General features: G+C 43.1%; 1 protein-coding gene across 20 annotated transcripts in view; it reads right to left on the minus strand.

Moving 5' to 3' along the window:
* SRRM1 (serine and arginine repetitive matrix 1) overlaps positions 1-14,619 on the minus strand; it is a 254,277-nt gene that overhangs the window by 26,728 nt on the left and 212,930 nt on the right. For 10 of the 20 annotated variants that reach the window (XM_078774000.1, XM_078774009.1, XM_078774004.1 and 7 more), the window contains 3 exons: positions 10,123-10,395; positions 8,774-8,956; positions 1,340-1,513 (listed from right to left, as the gene is read on the minus strand). In XM_078774000.1, the coding sequence (XP_078630126.1) occupies positions 1,340-1,513; positions 8,774-8,956; positions 10,123-10,395 (630 nt within the window). Of the gene's footprint in view, positions 1-1,339; positions 1,514-8,773; positions 8,957-10,122; positions 10,441-14,619 lie in introns of all 20 variants that reach the window. The other 10 variants (XM_078774010.1, XM_078774012.1, XM_068110919.2 and 7 more) reach the window with 5 other exon arrangements.

Consider the following 14,619-nt stretch of genomic DNA (forward strand, 5'->3'; position numbering starts at 1 on the left):
TTCTCAGAATGGGTGCACACACACCATTGGAGGACAAGTTTGGGGTGGGTAACCACGGCAATTCCAGTTATAACTGAACAGCGCAAGTTAATGGTGTTACAGCTAAAACCGTGGTGCACAGAAATCATGCAAGGTCTCGCAGCCTTGGGGTTGCACCACCAGGCATACTCACCCCACTAGTCCTCTGGTGGTGAGTCGGTCAGAGCCCTATGGGTGTTCTGAGAAGAGTGTCCATCCTGGGGCCAATGCATTTTGCTTGAGGACGTTTGAAATGTTTTTGTTTTTTTTGGACTATTGTGCCTCAATCAGACATCTTTGCGCAGTCCCCACATAATTTGTCGAATGGGGAGGTTTTTTTTGCCAATCAATCAATTTCCGTTTCATCTCATATTTGTAGCGAGAACGAGTCTAAGGCTGCTGGGCCATAGAAGCTCACGGTTCACGTTTCACGGTTCACGCGTGTAAAGAAAAATGGACAAACGTAGTATGACTTGCTCTGGGCCATAGAACGCCTTTCATGTTTCACGTTTCACGTGTCACGTTTCACGCGTGAAAGGCGGAATGAACATGCACACTTTTTCTATGCGTGAAGTAGAAAAGTAGACTCGCTAGACTACTAGACAAATTACCCTAGCCTAGATCATCACGACCAACACTACATTATCCAAATTAATAGGTACCAACCTGAGAGTAATGATGAGCTTTTGTTCTGCTTCGATCGATTTTCTCCAGTTTGTTTGACCTGGCTGTAGATGTTCCAGGACGAGGGTCTTCAAGGCATCGTAAGTCCTGTATGACATCCTGGTATAATTGAAAAACAGTTCTTCATCGGGATTGTCAAGCAGATAACGGAATGTTCGGTGGAATTCACCACGGGTTTCTCTCAGAAGGAAGTGCTCTCGGCTCCAAATTCTGTGCCTTTTTCTCTTCCTCCGTCTTAGTAGAAGCAGAATGAGGCAATCTTCTTCATCCGAAGAGTCCATGTTGACGGTTACTCGGCCAAAGCAGAACTGGCGCGCAACACGTGAACAGCCAAGCGTGAAATCCTATGGCCCAGGGTCCGATTGTTCACGTGAACGTGAACCGTGAACTTCTATGGCCCAGCAGCCTAAAGCCTCTTCAACTTAACGTAACTGACGTCTTTTCATTTCGCCTTACATTATTAACACAAACGTGTGGTTATTGCCAGTATTCTGATGCATATTTGCTCTGATCAACTTCCTATGCAATATGGTGGATGTGTTGAATATTATGGGAGATGGTGACAATTTCACCTCAAGTAACTGGTCTATACCAAGACCATACAACCAAACAGTCTGGTCAGTCAAGTAAGCGATACCTGCGACGGAGAGGTGGAGGAGAACGAGCAGACCTCCTGTGGCTGCGTCCATGTGATATAGGACGGCGATAGCGGCGCGGAGATTGTCGGTGGCCTGAATGGTAACGCGGTGGGCTGCGGTGGCGTGGGGAGATTCGTTGCCGACGAGGGGAACCACGACGACGAGAGCGTGACCTGTTACAAGTGGGAGAGCAGAAGGGTTTATTAGATTGCATGTACACCTGATACCTCACAATACAACACAACAACAACATGCATTTTAAGGCCATTTTCCCTGCTAGAGTGGGGGTTAGCCTTGCGGTCCCCATGACAATCTTCTCCATTTTGCCCTATTTTCTGCATCTCTCCTTGTTAACCCCCTTGCCCGCATTTCTTCTTCCACCATCTTTAGCCAAGTCTTTCTCGGTCTTCCCCGTCCTCTACTTCCTTCTACATTTATTTCCATCACTCTTCTCAACCAGTCACTTTCATCCTTCCTCAACACATGACCAAACCATCTCAACCTGTTGCTCTTCACAGCATCAATCACACACTCTATTCCCATCATCTTTCACAATTCATCATTTGGCTTCCTCTCTCTCAACGATAATCCACACATCCACCGAACCATTCGCATTTCCACCCTTTCCAGCCTTCGTTGCTGCTCTATGTTCATTACCCATGTCTCGCTCCCATAAATCATAACACTTCTCACACATGCAGCATACACCTTTCCCTTCAGGTTCAACGACACTCCCCTGCTCACCAGCACGCCACTCAGTTCCCGAAACTTCTTCCATGCACATCTCACTCTGGCAACCGTTGAAGAATCTGATCCAACTTCTCCATTCAGCATGTCTCCGAGGTAGCAAAATGCTTTCACACCTTCCAGCTTCACGCCGTCTCCAAGATCAAACTCAACATTTACCCTCCATCTGCAGCTCCCACTGTGCACACCTTACATTTGAATGGAGCTGTCACACTGGTTAATGACCCTCTCAGACCACTACATTTTTGATGAATCCACTCAGCGCACATTGTACATTGAATGGAGTTCACTCCGACACCCTTCCTGCACACAGCACATGGCCACTTCCCAGTTCTTTCCACCTCACCACATGCTTTACCACTTGCCATCACCTTCGTCTTTCCGATATTCACCTTCAGACCTTTTGTCTCCATACATTCCTTCCACTTGTTCATCTTTTCCTTCATTCCATTCATACTTTCCGCAATCAACACCAGATCATCTGCATTCAACAACTCCCATGGTAAACCCTCCTTTACGTTCTGAGCCAGCACCTCCATCACAGCTACAAATAGTAGTGGACTTAGTACCGACCCCTGATGCACTCCCACCTTCACCTCAAACTCACCACTGTTCCCGTCCTTCGTCCTTACAGCTGTGCGCGCTCTTTTGTACATTGCCATCACTACTCTGATCAACCATTCCTCCACTCCTAACTTCCTGAATGCCCATGTCCATACTTCGCGTGGAACCCTATCGAATGCTTTCTCCAGATCAACAAACCCAAGAAACAACTTCTTCCTCTTCTCCATGTACTTCTCCTGCAACTGCCTCACAATAAAGAGCACGTCTGTCGTTCCTCTTCCTGGCATAAATCTAAACTGCATTTCGTCGATCTTCACCCTCTTCCTTATCCTCCTCTCCAACACCCTTTCCAATACCTTCATTCCATGCTCCAATAACTTTATCGCTCGGTACGAGCCACACTCCAGAGGGTCACCTTTCCCCTTGTTTCGAGGGACGAGGGTACTCAGTTCCCAATCCACTGGAATGCGGCCTTCTTTCACCACCAGATTACAGATCTCTGTCATTCTCTTCACATCCCAACTTCCTGCTGCCTTCAACATATCTCCCAAAACTCCCGTCGGCCCTCCTGCTTTTCTACTCTTCATTGCTTTTATCGCTTCCTCAACTTCCTTCTCAGTTATCTTCTCTGCCCGTCCTAAAACTGGGTTACTCTCTATGTTGCCATCCCATTCATTCTCTGTATTCAACAGCATTTCCATATATCTTTTCCATCTTCCTTTAATTCCATCTGGGTCCACAACGATTTGTCCCACTTCATCTTCATGCAACTCACCCCCATCACATCACACCTCTCTTTCGCTATCTGCTTTGCAATCCTGAATACCATTCTCTGACCCTCTTCTGAGTCCAAGCGTTCTCCGAACATTTTCCTACATGCCTCCTGCGTCTTTGCTACCTCTTTCTTTGCAGCCTTCTTGGCTGCCTTATAACTTTCATGCTCTGCTTTTTCTGCTCCCGTACCCTTCGCCTTCTGCCACTCCTCGAACTTCTTCCTCTTCTCGTCAATCCTCTTTCTCACAATGAAAGAGATAATTCTGTTATGGTCATTCAAAACAGAAACCGTGATCATTTGGGGACAAAGCGTGATAGCTTGGCTGTTCGCACCACGTGTACCCTTTTCACATCAAAACTATACCTGAGTTGCCACCTTGACACTGTGCACACAACATTGCTCAAGCATGGCTTTCATGAGGAGACAGCATATGTAGGAAGTAACAATTGAAACTTTTCACCAACATGCTTTTTCACTTTTTACATTGTGGCCAACATGTCTCAAACATAGAACAGCAGATTTTGAAAGCAATGTTGAACAACATTCATGCATAAGCATGAAGAAAATGAAACAAGACAGAGCACGATACTTGCAAAATCCATCGTCCTCCCCACCCCCCAAAAAAAGGTTGCCATTGATCCATCAAAATGCCCATTTAATCAAGATTAAAATTCACGATCTTGATCAAAGCTCGGGTCAAATTTCATCGGATGAAAACTGATGGTTTTTTCAGATGAAAATTGATGATTTTGGAAGTTTGACCTTGAGTTGACCTTTTGACCTCAAAAATAGTTGTTTTCTCCATTCAGTGACAATATACAAATGCTGTTCAATTTTCAAGTCAATCGGATTTTTAAAATGGCGATTTGAGAAATTTGACCTCAAGATAACCTTTGACCTTTCACCTCAAAATCAATATGCTTCTCAATTGTGACGACCTCTACAATTTGGTGGTTTCATGACGATCGGAAGAAAATTGAGGATTTTAGAAAATTGAAAAAAAGTGGTTGACCTTTGGCCTATGTTAACCTGAATTCAACCTATGTTGATCCTATGGCCTATGTTGATCTCAAAAATAGTTGGTGGTTGAATTCAGTCTGCCGATATGAAAATCCCATTCAATTTCCAAGTCAATCAGATGAAAATTGAGGATTTTAGAATTTTGAAATTGTTGTTGACCTTTGGCCTATGCTGATCTCAAGAAGTAGTTGGTGGTTGAATTCAGTTAGCTGATATGAAAATCCTATTCAAATTTCAAGTCAATCGGATGAAAATTGAGGATTATACAAATTTGAAAAAAGTAGTTTGACCTTTGGCCAATGTTGACCTTGTGACCCACGTTGACATCGAAAATAGTTGTTGGTTGAATTCATTGAAGTGATACATAAATCCCATTCAAATTTCAAGTCAATCGGATAAAAATTGAGGATTTTAGAAATGTGAAATTGTTGTTGACGTTTGGCGTATGTTGACCTTTTGACCTCAAAAATATATAGGAATTTGTCAGACCACGAACTCCACCATTTGGTGAAGTTTCGTGAAGATCGGTTTAAAAATGTGACATGTCGGCAAGTGTAATTGAACAGACAGGCAAACAAACACACACAAACAGGAGTGATCAACATACAACAATAACATGCATTTTAAGGCCATTTTCCCTGCTAGAGCGGTAGTTAGCCTTGCGGGCCCCATGACAATCTTCTCCATTTTGCCCTATTTTCTACATCTCCCCTTGTTAACCCCCTTGCCCGCATTTCTTCTTCCATCACCTTCAGCCAGTCTTTCTCGGTCTTCCCAGTCCTCTACTTCCTTCTACATTCATTTCCATCACTCTTCTCAACCAGTCACTTTCATCCTTCCTCAACACATGACCAAACCATCTCAACATGTTTCTCTTCACAGCATCCATCGCAGGCTCTATTCCCATCATCTTTCGCAATTCATCATTCGTCTTCCTCTCTTTCAACGATACTCCACACATCCATCCAAATTCACATTTCCACCCTTTCCAGCCTTCGTTGCTGCTCTATGTTCATTACCCATGTCTCGCTCCCATAAATCATAACACTTCTCACACATGCAGCATACACCTTTCCCGTCAGCTTCAGCGACACTCTCCTCCTCGTCAGCACGCCACTCAGTTCCCGAAACTTCTTCCATGCACATCTCACTCCAGCAACCATCGCTGAGTCTGATCCACCTTCTCCATTCAGCATGTCTTCTCGGTAGCAAAATGTTTTCACACCGTACGAGTGATCAACACACTTGTCAAAAAAATGTTTTTGCCCAGTAACAAACACACACCACAAACAAAAACACACACAAACGAGAGTGATGAACATACTTGTCCCAAAAAAAATTTTTGGCCAAGGAATGAAAAATCACTGAGAGAGACACTTGGCAAAAGAGCACAAAGTAGAATGGAACACAGGAGAGCATCATCTTGACCCCAAATATAATTGGTGGTTGAATTCAGTGACCTGTATGCAAATAGTCTTCAAATTTTAAGTTATTTTGATGAAAATTGAGGATTTTAGAAATTTGAAAAAAGTGGTTGAACGTAGGCCAATGTTGACCTTTTGGCCGATGTTGATATAAAAAAAATAGTTGGTGATTGAATTCAGTTAGCGGATATGTAAATCCTATTCAAATTTCAAGTCAATCGGATGAAAATTGAGGGTTTTAGAAATTTAAGGAAAGTCGTTGACCTTTGGCTTATTGTTACGGGGTCCTCCCCTTACCTCTGGTCTCGGTAGACCTCCGAACCCCGAGAGGGTCCCCGGCAGAAAGATGTGTTCTCCTTGGTTGAAATCAAGCAAATAATGAAACCCTCAATGGAACCAACAAATGAAACAAATGAAACAGTCAAATCAATAATGCAACCACACCAGGTTATGAACAAACAATAATATTGTTGTGGATTTGAGAATTGTTGTAAATATCACCCTGTGTAGTGTAATGAATCTTGTTGTAAATATCACCCTCCGTAGTGTATAGGTCAAAGGTCGTCCTCCTAGTTAATCCATATACATGCACGTAGCAAATCATATATTCTTTTAAATAGTTTATTTCTTTATTCTATGTGAGTTTAAGGCTCTGTTGCGCATTAGTTGACACTCCATTGCACCGAATTCAAATAAGATAGACTCCCCTGAAATATCCCCATGGCCTCTGAAACCTGCCAGCAAGGCGGCGTTCGCCGCTGCTGCTTTGGGGTTGTGTTCTTCGCCGCAAGACTCCATTAGCCACGAGGTAATCTCGGAGAAAAGGGGGGAGGAGCCACCTTACGGGCGTAGCCCGCACCTCGTCATCAAGGGTGGAGCCCCGAACGACCAACCACTGGCTCGGTGGGTATGGCTTGGTAAGGCGTGGCATAAAAACCCGCGGCGGACGCCCCCACGGGAGATGCGTGGACCAAGGAGAAGCGTGAAAGAGCACATGAGTGGGAGAGAGGACGAACCAAGCGTTCCATGGTGAGGTGCGACCGAAAACGCTGCTTCCACCGAGTCCCTACCGCACGGAGCCCTGACGCGCTGCTGTGAACCAATCTGCCGGTGCGCGGTGTACAGCAAAATACTTGGAGCTGCCGGCTCCTCGCTTCCCGCCGGGAGTGGACCTGCTCGCTGTGCCCTGTGATTCCACCTGCTCTCCTTACAGCCATTCGTTCCTGCCTTCATTCCCCATTCGTGTAAGTCTGACTGTCGTCTGTTTTGTGTGTCTTGTCCTGGGGTATAAGTAAGACTGTTTAGGTAAGCTAGTGTTGCACTGTGTCTTCTGGTCCTTCTATCCTTCTGTCATTATTTTCTTTTCGTTCCTTCTCCTTGGTTCTTTTGATTGTGCAAATAATAGTGAGTAATAAATCATATTTGTCCTTCCTTCTTTTGCCTTCTTCTTCTTCGCATCCGTTCGTCTTTGTGATTTCTCCATTGGACACCGGTGGCACGATTTTGGCCAACGTTTCAGGATCGGGTTTAGTCTCTGCTAATGGTTCGTGCCGCGGTTGCTAAACCGCTCGGCAATTAACATCTGTCCGCGGTCGCGAACGAGGTTGCGCCCCTGCCTCTCCGGAGGGAGCTGTGCAACTTCAGGACTCACATCGGTCAGTCAAAAACAAAGGGGATTAATCCCCCCTTCTTAAGGGGAAAAAGGCCGATGTAGAGATCCGTAACAATATATTAGAAATCACACAAAAAAGACCCATACCACAATGGGGGCAATCACCCCTACTATCAAGTTACGATGGTAACCTTATCAAGCCCCTTAACCCCAAACTCACGGCACCTCCCCAATGTCTCTGCACCCCTCCAAGGTGAAGTCCCCATGTCTCTGTGCGCTCTGCGATCGGGGAGTCAAGGCCCGATCAAACTCAATTGAGGCGTAGGCGATCGAGGCGACCCCGAGGTCACGTTGTTCAGCACCCAGCAATACAGCGGTGGAAAGGAACCTCACAAAGACGCGCTCCGACGTACACGTTTGCGGTTCAATCCGCAAGCCTCCGTATAATTCTCAAGTGCCCTTTCTTGCACAGCCGTCCCCGGCAAACCACCGGGGAATAATGCCCAGCCGACACGACCAAAACCGGTTCACTGCAGGTTGCTCGCGTGGCGAAGATGGCGGACGGCTTTTCACTCGAACCCGGGCTTTGAGGCCAGGATCCTCCGGAACCTCAATGAGGATACCCGATGACACAGGCTCCACGCACTCCGGCGATATCTCTTATCGCCCGAACTTCCCTTCAAGGACGCAAAGTTCACTCGCACTGTACGTCGACCGCTCGGTCCGGAGCTTCCACAACCACGTCTCTTCACGATCTCCTCCTGCCTCTTCTTCCTCGCTCCACCTCTTCCGGTCAAGATCCGGATTTCCGCCCACATTTTACCAGGAGCGCTTTTAAATCTTTTAACTATAATAACCCTTTCCCTTCAACCACAATCACCAGAATACTTCGAACCAACAACAATAATCATAACAACAATCATTAGGGCCGAATCCGTAACACCTATGTTGACCTTTTGACCTCATAAATATAGAGGATTTTGTCGGACCACAAACTCTGCCATTCGGTGAAGTTTCATGAAGATCGGTATAAAATTGACCTGTACACGTGACACACACATTGGATACACACGTGAGGACACACACATGAGCAGACACACACACACACACACACACACACACACACACACACACACACACACACACACACACACACACACACACACACACACACACACACACACACACACACACACACACACACAACCGACCAATATACTTGAAAAATCTTCGATTTTGCAAGGGATATAAAACACAAGTAAACAAGAGATAGCATGGAAAGGAAGCCTACCGGGAACGTGAGCGATGGCGACGTCTGCGTGAGCGTGAGCGTGAGCGCGAATGAGAGTGTGAATGAGAGTGATGTCTTGGTTTCTTTCGTTCCTTCTCTTGGGTTTTTTCCTGCTCAACCACCTCTTTGCTCTCGACAACGACCATAGGTCCTCCGGCACGACTGTCCACCTTGACACTGTCGCTGCCACAATGGGCAGGCAAGTCATTTCAAGCTTAACATTTAAAAAAAAACTTTTTCCAAAAAATAAAAATGACATGATAAGCCATGTCTCAATTGTGCATAGAGTGAATAAACTAGCACAAGTGTGAAGGAAGTGTGAATCATTGGTTCATTGGTGCAAATTACAGGATGACAGGGGCTCAAACTCAAAACCCAAAGATGCTTAGCAAACCACCTTAACTGTTAAGTCCAACACCAGGCTTAACTTCAAGTGGAACATCCAAAGACAATTTAAAAAAAAACTAGAACAATGCGACTGTGTCGCCAATATGCCTCCGCATAGTCCCACAACGGGTAGATGCCATCACTCTGCATATGTATGGGTAGGGGATCACGTTTGTGAAGTTTCGTGTTGATCGGATAAGGCTAGTTTTTCTATCCAAGATGGCTGCCAAACCACGTGACCTATGACATAATCATTTTCAAACTATATGCAACAGTGCTGTTAGATGATATTTGTAAAATTTCGCATCGAAAGGGTGAGCAGTTTCAGAGATATAATTATTTCACATTTTCCTTCAATCCAATATGGCTGCCAAACCATGTGACCTATGATGTCATAAATTTAATATTTCAATACAAATGGGTCATAGATCATGTGCATGCAATTTCAGATTTTTAGGATAAGGAATTCGATTAAAACATTTTTGGCTGGTATACCACTTCATCTCTGAGGTCATCATTATCATGCTTTTGTTCCCCATTGGGAGTACTTGACAACGTGCCAAGTTTCAAATTATTTCCATTCAGCGGTTTCCGAGAAATATATTTTTATTAGTTGCTTTTAATCCAAGATGGTTGCTATACCACGTGACTTATGACGTCACAATTATCATAAAAACATTCTGCATGTGTGTCATTACTACCCTAAAAGTTTTGTCTCAATCGGACATATGGTTGCTGAGAAAAACAAGGTTTCGCCCGTACGGACGGACAGACAACCCAAAAACATGCCGACTTTGTCGGCGGAGACATCAAAAAAAAGGATAACTGGATGCTTTTGTGAACTAGAGAAGAAGAAAGCAAGAATCTGGTCACAAATACAATATTGAAAACTGCTTTTACCTCGAGCATTACATATGCTACTAAGACAGGAAATATACAAATTAAAATGGTCCAATGCCCACCTTGTAGTTGAAGTGACTTCAGGCAAAGGCGATTCACTCTGTGGTTTTGCCGATTGATCAGGGATTAGCGGGGGTGATTGATGGCCAGTGCCCACCAAGTCGCTGCCCACTGCCATGTTGGGCAGAGTAAGAGCGGGAGGCCCAATCGAGAAGCCAGACTTCTCAGAATGGTCGACCGGTGGAAGCTCGTTGGATGGCGGTGGTACCGGAGGAGGAGATGTTTGTGGGGAATGGGAAGAGCTTTTCCGATGACGCCCCCTCGAGCGGGATCGAGAGCGAGATCGTGAGCGGGACCGAGAGAATGAACGTTTTCTGGAACTGAGGGGAGAGGGATGGAATTGAAAGGGAAATGGAATAACCTTTCGATTTACGAACAACAATCCTTAGATTCTTTAGGAACTAGAAAGTTATATTTCCATCTATGTTGAAGGAGAATTGTCAAAACATCAATTGTTACGCATTTCATCAACATCTTTACTGATTTGAAAATTAACATGAACATTCAATAATCAGCAATGACCATGAAATATTATTTTAACAAAAAATTGCATCTTTCATTGAGTGTATCCACACTATTAACCATGCACACGGTTTGGGAGATGGATACTTTACTTTCCTAACATTGCAATTACATTTCTAGAATGCAAATATGTTTCAACACGTAAACATTTCAAACTCTTGTACAATTTTTAATATACTAAGTTGACAGTGTGGTCCAGCAGGATTGTGCATGACAATGCACCCTTTGACTTACACCAACGAGTGGGTATCAGTAAGATTGGACAGGTAGGAAGGCCTCGAGGTACGCACACTCGCCTCTAAGCTGCCTCGCCTGGGTTTAAATCCCGACCCAGCTATAAACTGTCATCACGATGTTTCACAGGCAGGACGACTGAACGATTCATCAATATATGTGCCGTCCCGTGGACGGACGTTAAACAGGCGTCCCACCTGCCGGCATGAGTTGGTGGACGTAAAAGATCCCACAGTGTCCTTCGCGAAGAGTAGGCGAGCTATCGCCGGCATCATGGCCAAATTCCTGCAAGAATTACTGCTGGGAAGGCAATGGCAAACCAAACAACACTTGCCAATAAACTACTTCGGCAGCATCGACACACTGCAACAGAGTATAAGAATCAGATGGGATCAGTAAGACTATCAAAGGTGCGAAACATTTCAATGAACCGTCTGTGCTGCAATACATAGACGCATAAGGTGAACTCTGATGAAGGAGGGAAAATTGGGGTGGTGGTCACGTGTCCGGAAATTGCTGGTTCTTTCCGCCGATTTGCAACCATTAAAGGCAGGCAAGCCGTGCAATGCAAAATTTTAGTTGTCCATGCACTTCTTCATGGGGATGATTCTGCACAAGCCAAGCATTTTACGTGATGATAATTTCAATTCTCGTTTATATATTTAAACTTTCACTTTGGAAAAGGAGGGAATTTGTTTCAAACCACAAGGAACGAAATGAAAGCAAGTTTGTTTACTTATGACCACTTCCGTTTATCCCACGTTATGTTTATCATTTTTAACTCGCATTTGTTATGCACCCATAAAGTTGTTAAAATGTACAAGTTGCTTGTGAATGTTAAATAACTTTCATTGCCATCAAATTACAAAAAAAAATAATTCCCCAACAGACTTACCTTTGGATATCTCTGCACTCTTTTGATAAACAAACATTTTCAGTATGGCCAAAGAAGTTTGCAGACTCTTTTGCAACTACAGATGTTCTGGCTATGTGGTGGTATTGCATCATAAAGACCAAATTCTAATTTGCACATCGTTCAGGGAAAGGTTAGGGGAAAGAGGAGGTGTCAACAGTTCACATTCCAAATGATGTGCAGAGATAACTCCAAAGCATCATTCCATGTAAAACAAGCATTCTGAGTATTGCGCTGCAATACATGTCCCCTACCAAAGTACAAAGTGCCATAACTTTGTCAAAAATGATCGAAACGTCGTGAAGTTCGAACTCGACCTGTAACTTATCATGAGGAAACCATGTGCCAAGTTTGAAATCATTAGCATTAAGCGTTTAGAAAAAAAAGTCCAGAAAACTGTTCTTTGCGTGACGGACTGACGGACTGACGGACGGCGTGCAAACCTATAGTCCCCTCCGGTGTACACCGGACTCCCAAGTCCCAAGTACACCGTACACCAACTCCCAAGTACACCGGACACCGGACTCCCAAGTATACTCCCAAGTAGATGTAAGCACCAGCTTTTATCAGCCTGAGCACTTTTCTAAACGTGAATGCTATTTTCCAAAATGTGAATGAGCACTTCAACTAGTCTTTATTTTGTTCGTTGAAGAACGTTCCTTTTCCAACATCCAAGGTTTATCTTTCCAAAGTGTCTCTTGAAAAAAAATAATTCATGGCTGCATATTACCCTTCATCTTCAGTTTCCATTTATTCAACTACCGCTCACATTATAAAATACACGAGGGCCAGTCAATAAGTAACATTAAAATGGTGATATAAATTCGAGAATGTAATGTGTGCACTTGTAGACGACATCTGTTATATCTATGGGTAATAGTCCAGTCAATCTAACACATTTTATGGCTCAACTCACCACTAATTGCAACAGAATGTTTTTCACTGCTATGCATTTCAGGAATGTCCCCTAAACACCATACTAAAAGTATAGCAAAATATATTTGGTGGAAAGGCGTCAAATGTGCGTAATATGCAAATCAGCTGGCACCATGAGAAAAAAAAACAACAATTTCCCACAGTAAATCTGTATCTAAGTATCCAATCATGAGAAATTAAGTAGGTAGACCCATATTTTCAGGGTTGATGATTTTGAAAAGTTCATTTCTGGATCAATTATATGCATACAATTCAATGAAGTATGCAAATTAGATGCCACCGTTATTTAAAAAAAACAAAAACATTTCTGCCAGAACTCTATCTGTTGACCCAATCTTGACAAGTGAAATGTGTATACCCATATTTTCATGATAAGGGAATATGATAAGTACATTTCTGGATTAATTATATGCATACAACGATGCAAAAATTCAATGAGCTAATCTCATGATATGAAACTGCTATTTAACTATGTGCATGTTTTCGATTCTGTTGCAGAGTACAGTATCTAAGGGGTTTGTGGTGTGACTGATGAACATTGACAAGAGCATAATCTACTATAACAAGAGTTTAGTGGTGGCCAGGAGGCTCAAATTTTCAGGGTTTGTGTACACATACGAGTAAAACATTTTGTATGAATTATATGCATACATTTATATGAAATACGAGAATTAACTGTCACCATTACATTTATAGGAAAGTGCTATATTATGTGCATTAACTCAACTGGACTACCGTCCAGTTGAGTTCATCACATACTGAACCCTCCGGCGTCCGGCGTCTATCGTCCGTTAACTTTTCAACATTATAGTCAGGTTCACTATGTTTTTTCGTTCAAAATTTTAGTAGATTAGCAAAACGATACATTTTTGGAATATTCAGAGCATGAGGAATCCAAAAATTAATGTTTACATTTGCGTAGACACCTTTGCGAAAATGACACTCAGGACAGTGATGAAGATCTGTAAAAGCATATTCCTGAACGGTATAGACCTCATAGATCCTGTGTATAGGACTTATAGTTCAATCTGATACTACCTATAACTTCCTATAACTTCAAAGGACTTGCAATATCATGTATTATGTAATACAGTTATATCACAAATATAAAGACAATGGTTTTCAATTACCTTTGTTTGTTGCTTTTCTATAATCCTGAGCACTATTTTGAGGCCTTTATTGGATTCCTTGACCCAGAAAACATAGGATTAGCATATTTAATTAAGTCTCTAGGTTGACTAGAAGCTGAGATCGCGCAAAATATGTATTTTATGGCGGCCATTTTCAAAATCCAAAATGGCGGTCATGCAGGTGTCTGTGCAAATGCCAACATTGATTTTCAGATTCTCCATGCTCTGAAGATTCCAAAAATGTACAGGTTTGCTAATCCCAAAATTTTGAAAGAAATTATATTTGTTAACATAGTGAACCTGACTATCTTCATCACTGTCCTGAGTGTCATTTTCGCAAAGGTGTCTACGCAAATGTAAACATTAATTTTTGGATTCCTCATGCTCTGAATATTCCAAAAATGTATAGTTTTGCTAATCTACCAAAATTTTGAACGAAATTATATTTGTTAACATAGTGAACCTGACTCTTCATCACTGTCCTGAGTGTCATTTTCGCAAAGGTGTCTACGCAAATGTAAACATTAATTTTTGGATTCCTCATGCTCTGAATATTCCAAAAATGTATAGTTTTGCTAATCTACCAAAATTTTGAACGAAATTATATTTGTTAACATAGTGAACCTGACTATTAACACTCCAGCGTCCACAAATATCAACCGATTCTGATCAAACTTGACATGCAGCATCCTTACCCCAAGGACCAGGTTCGTATTACATTTCAGCCCGATCCGTTGAAAAATGGCGGAATTAGGCGACCATTT

The sequence above is a fragment of the Myxine glutinosa genome, chromosome 3 (assembly GCF_964187855.1).
Source record: "Myxine glutinosa chromosome 3, kmMyxGlut1.1, whole genome shotgun sequence".
Lineage (NCBI taxonomy): Eukaryota > Metazoa > Chordata > Myxini > Myxiniformes > Myxinidae > Myxine > Myxine glutinosa.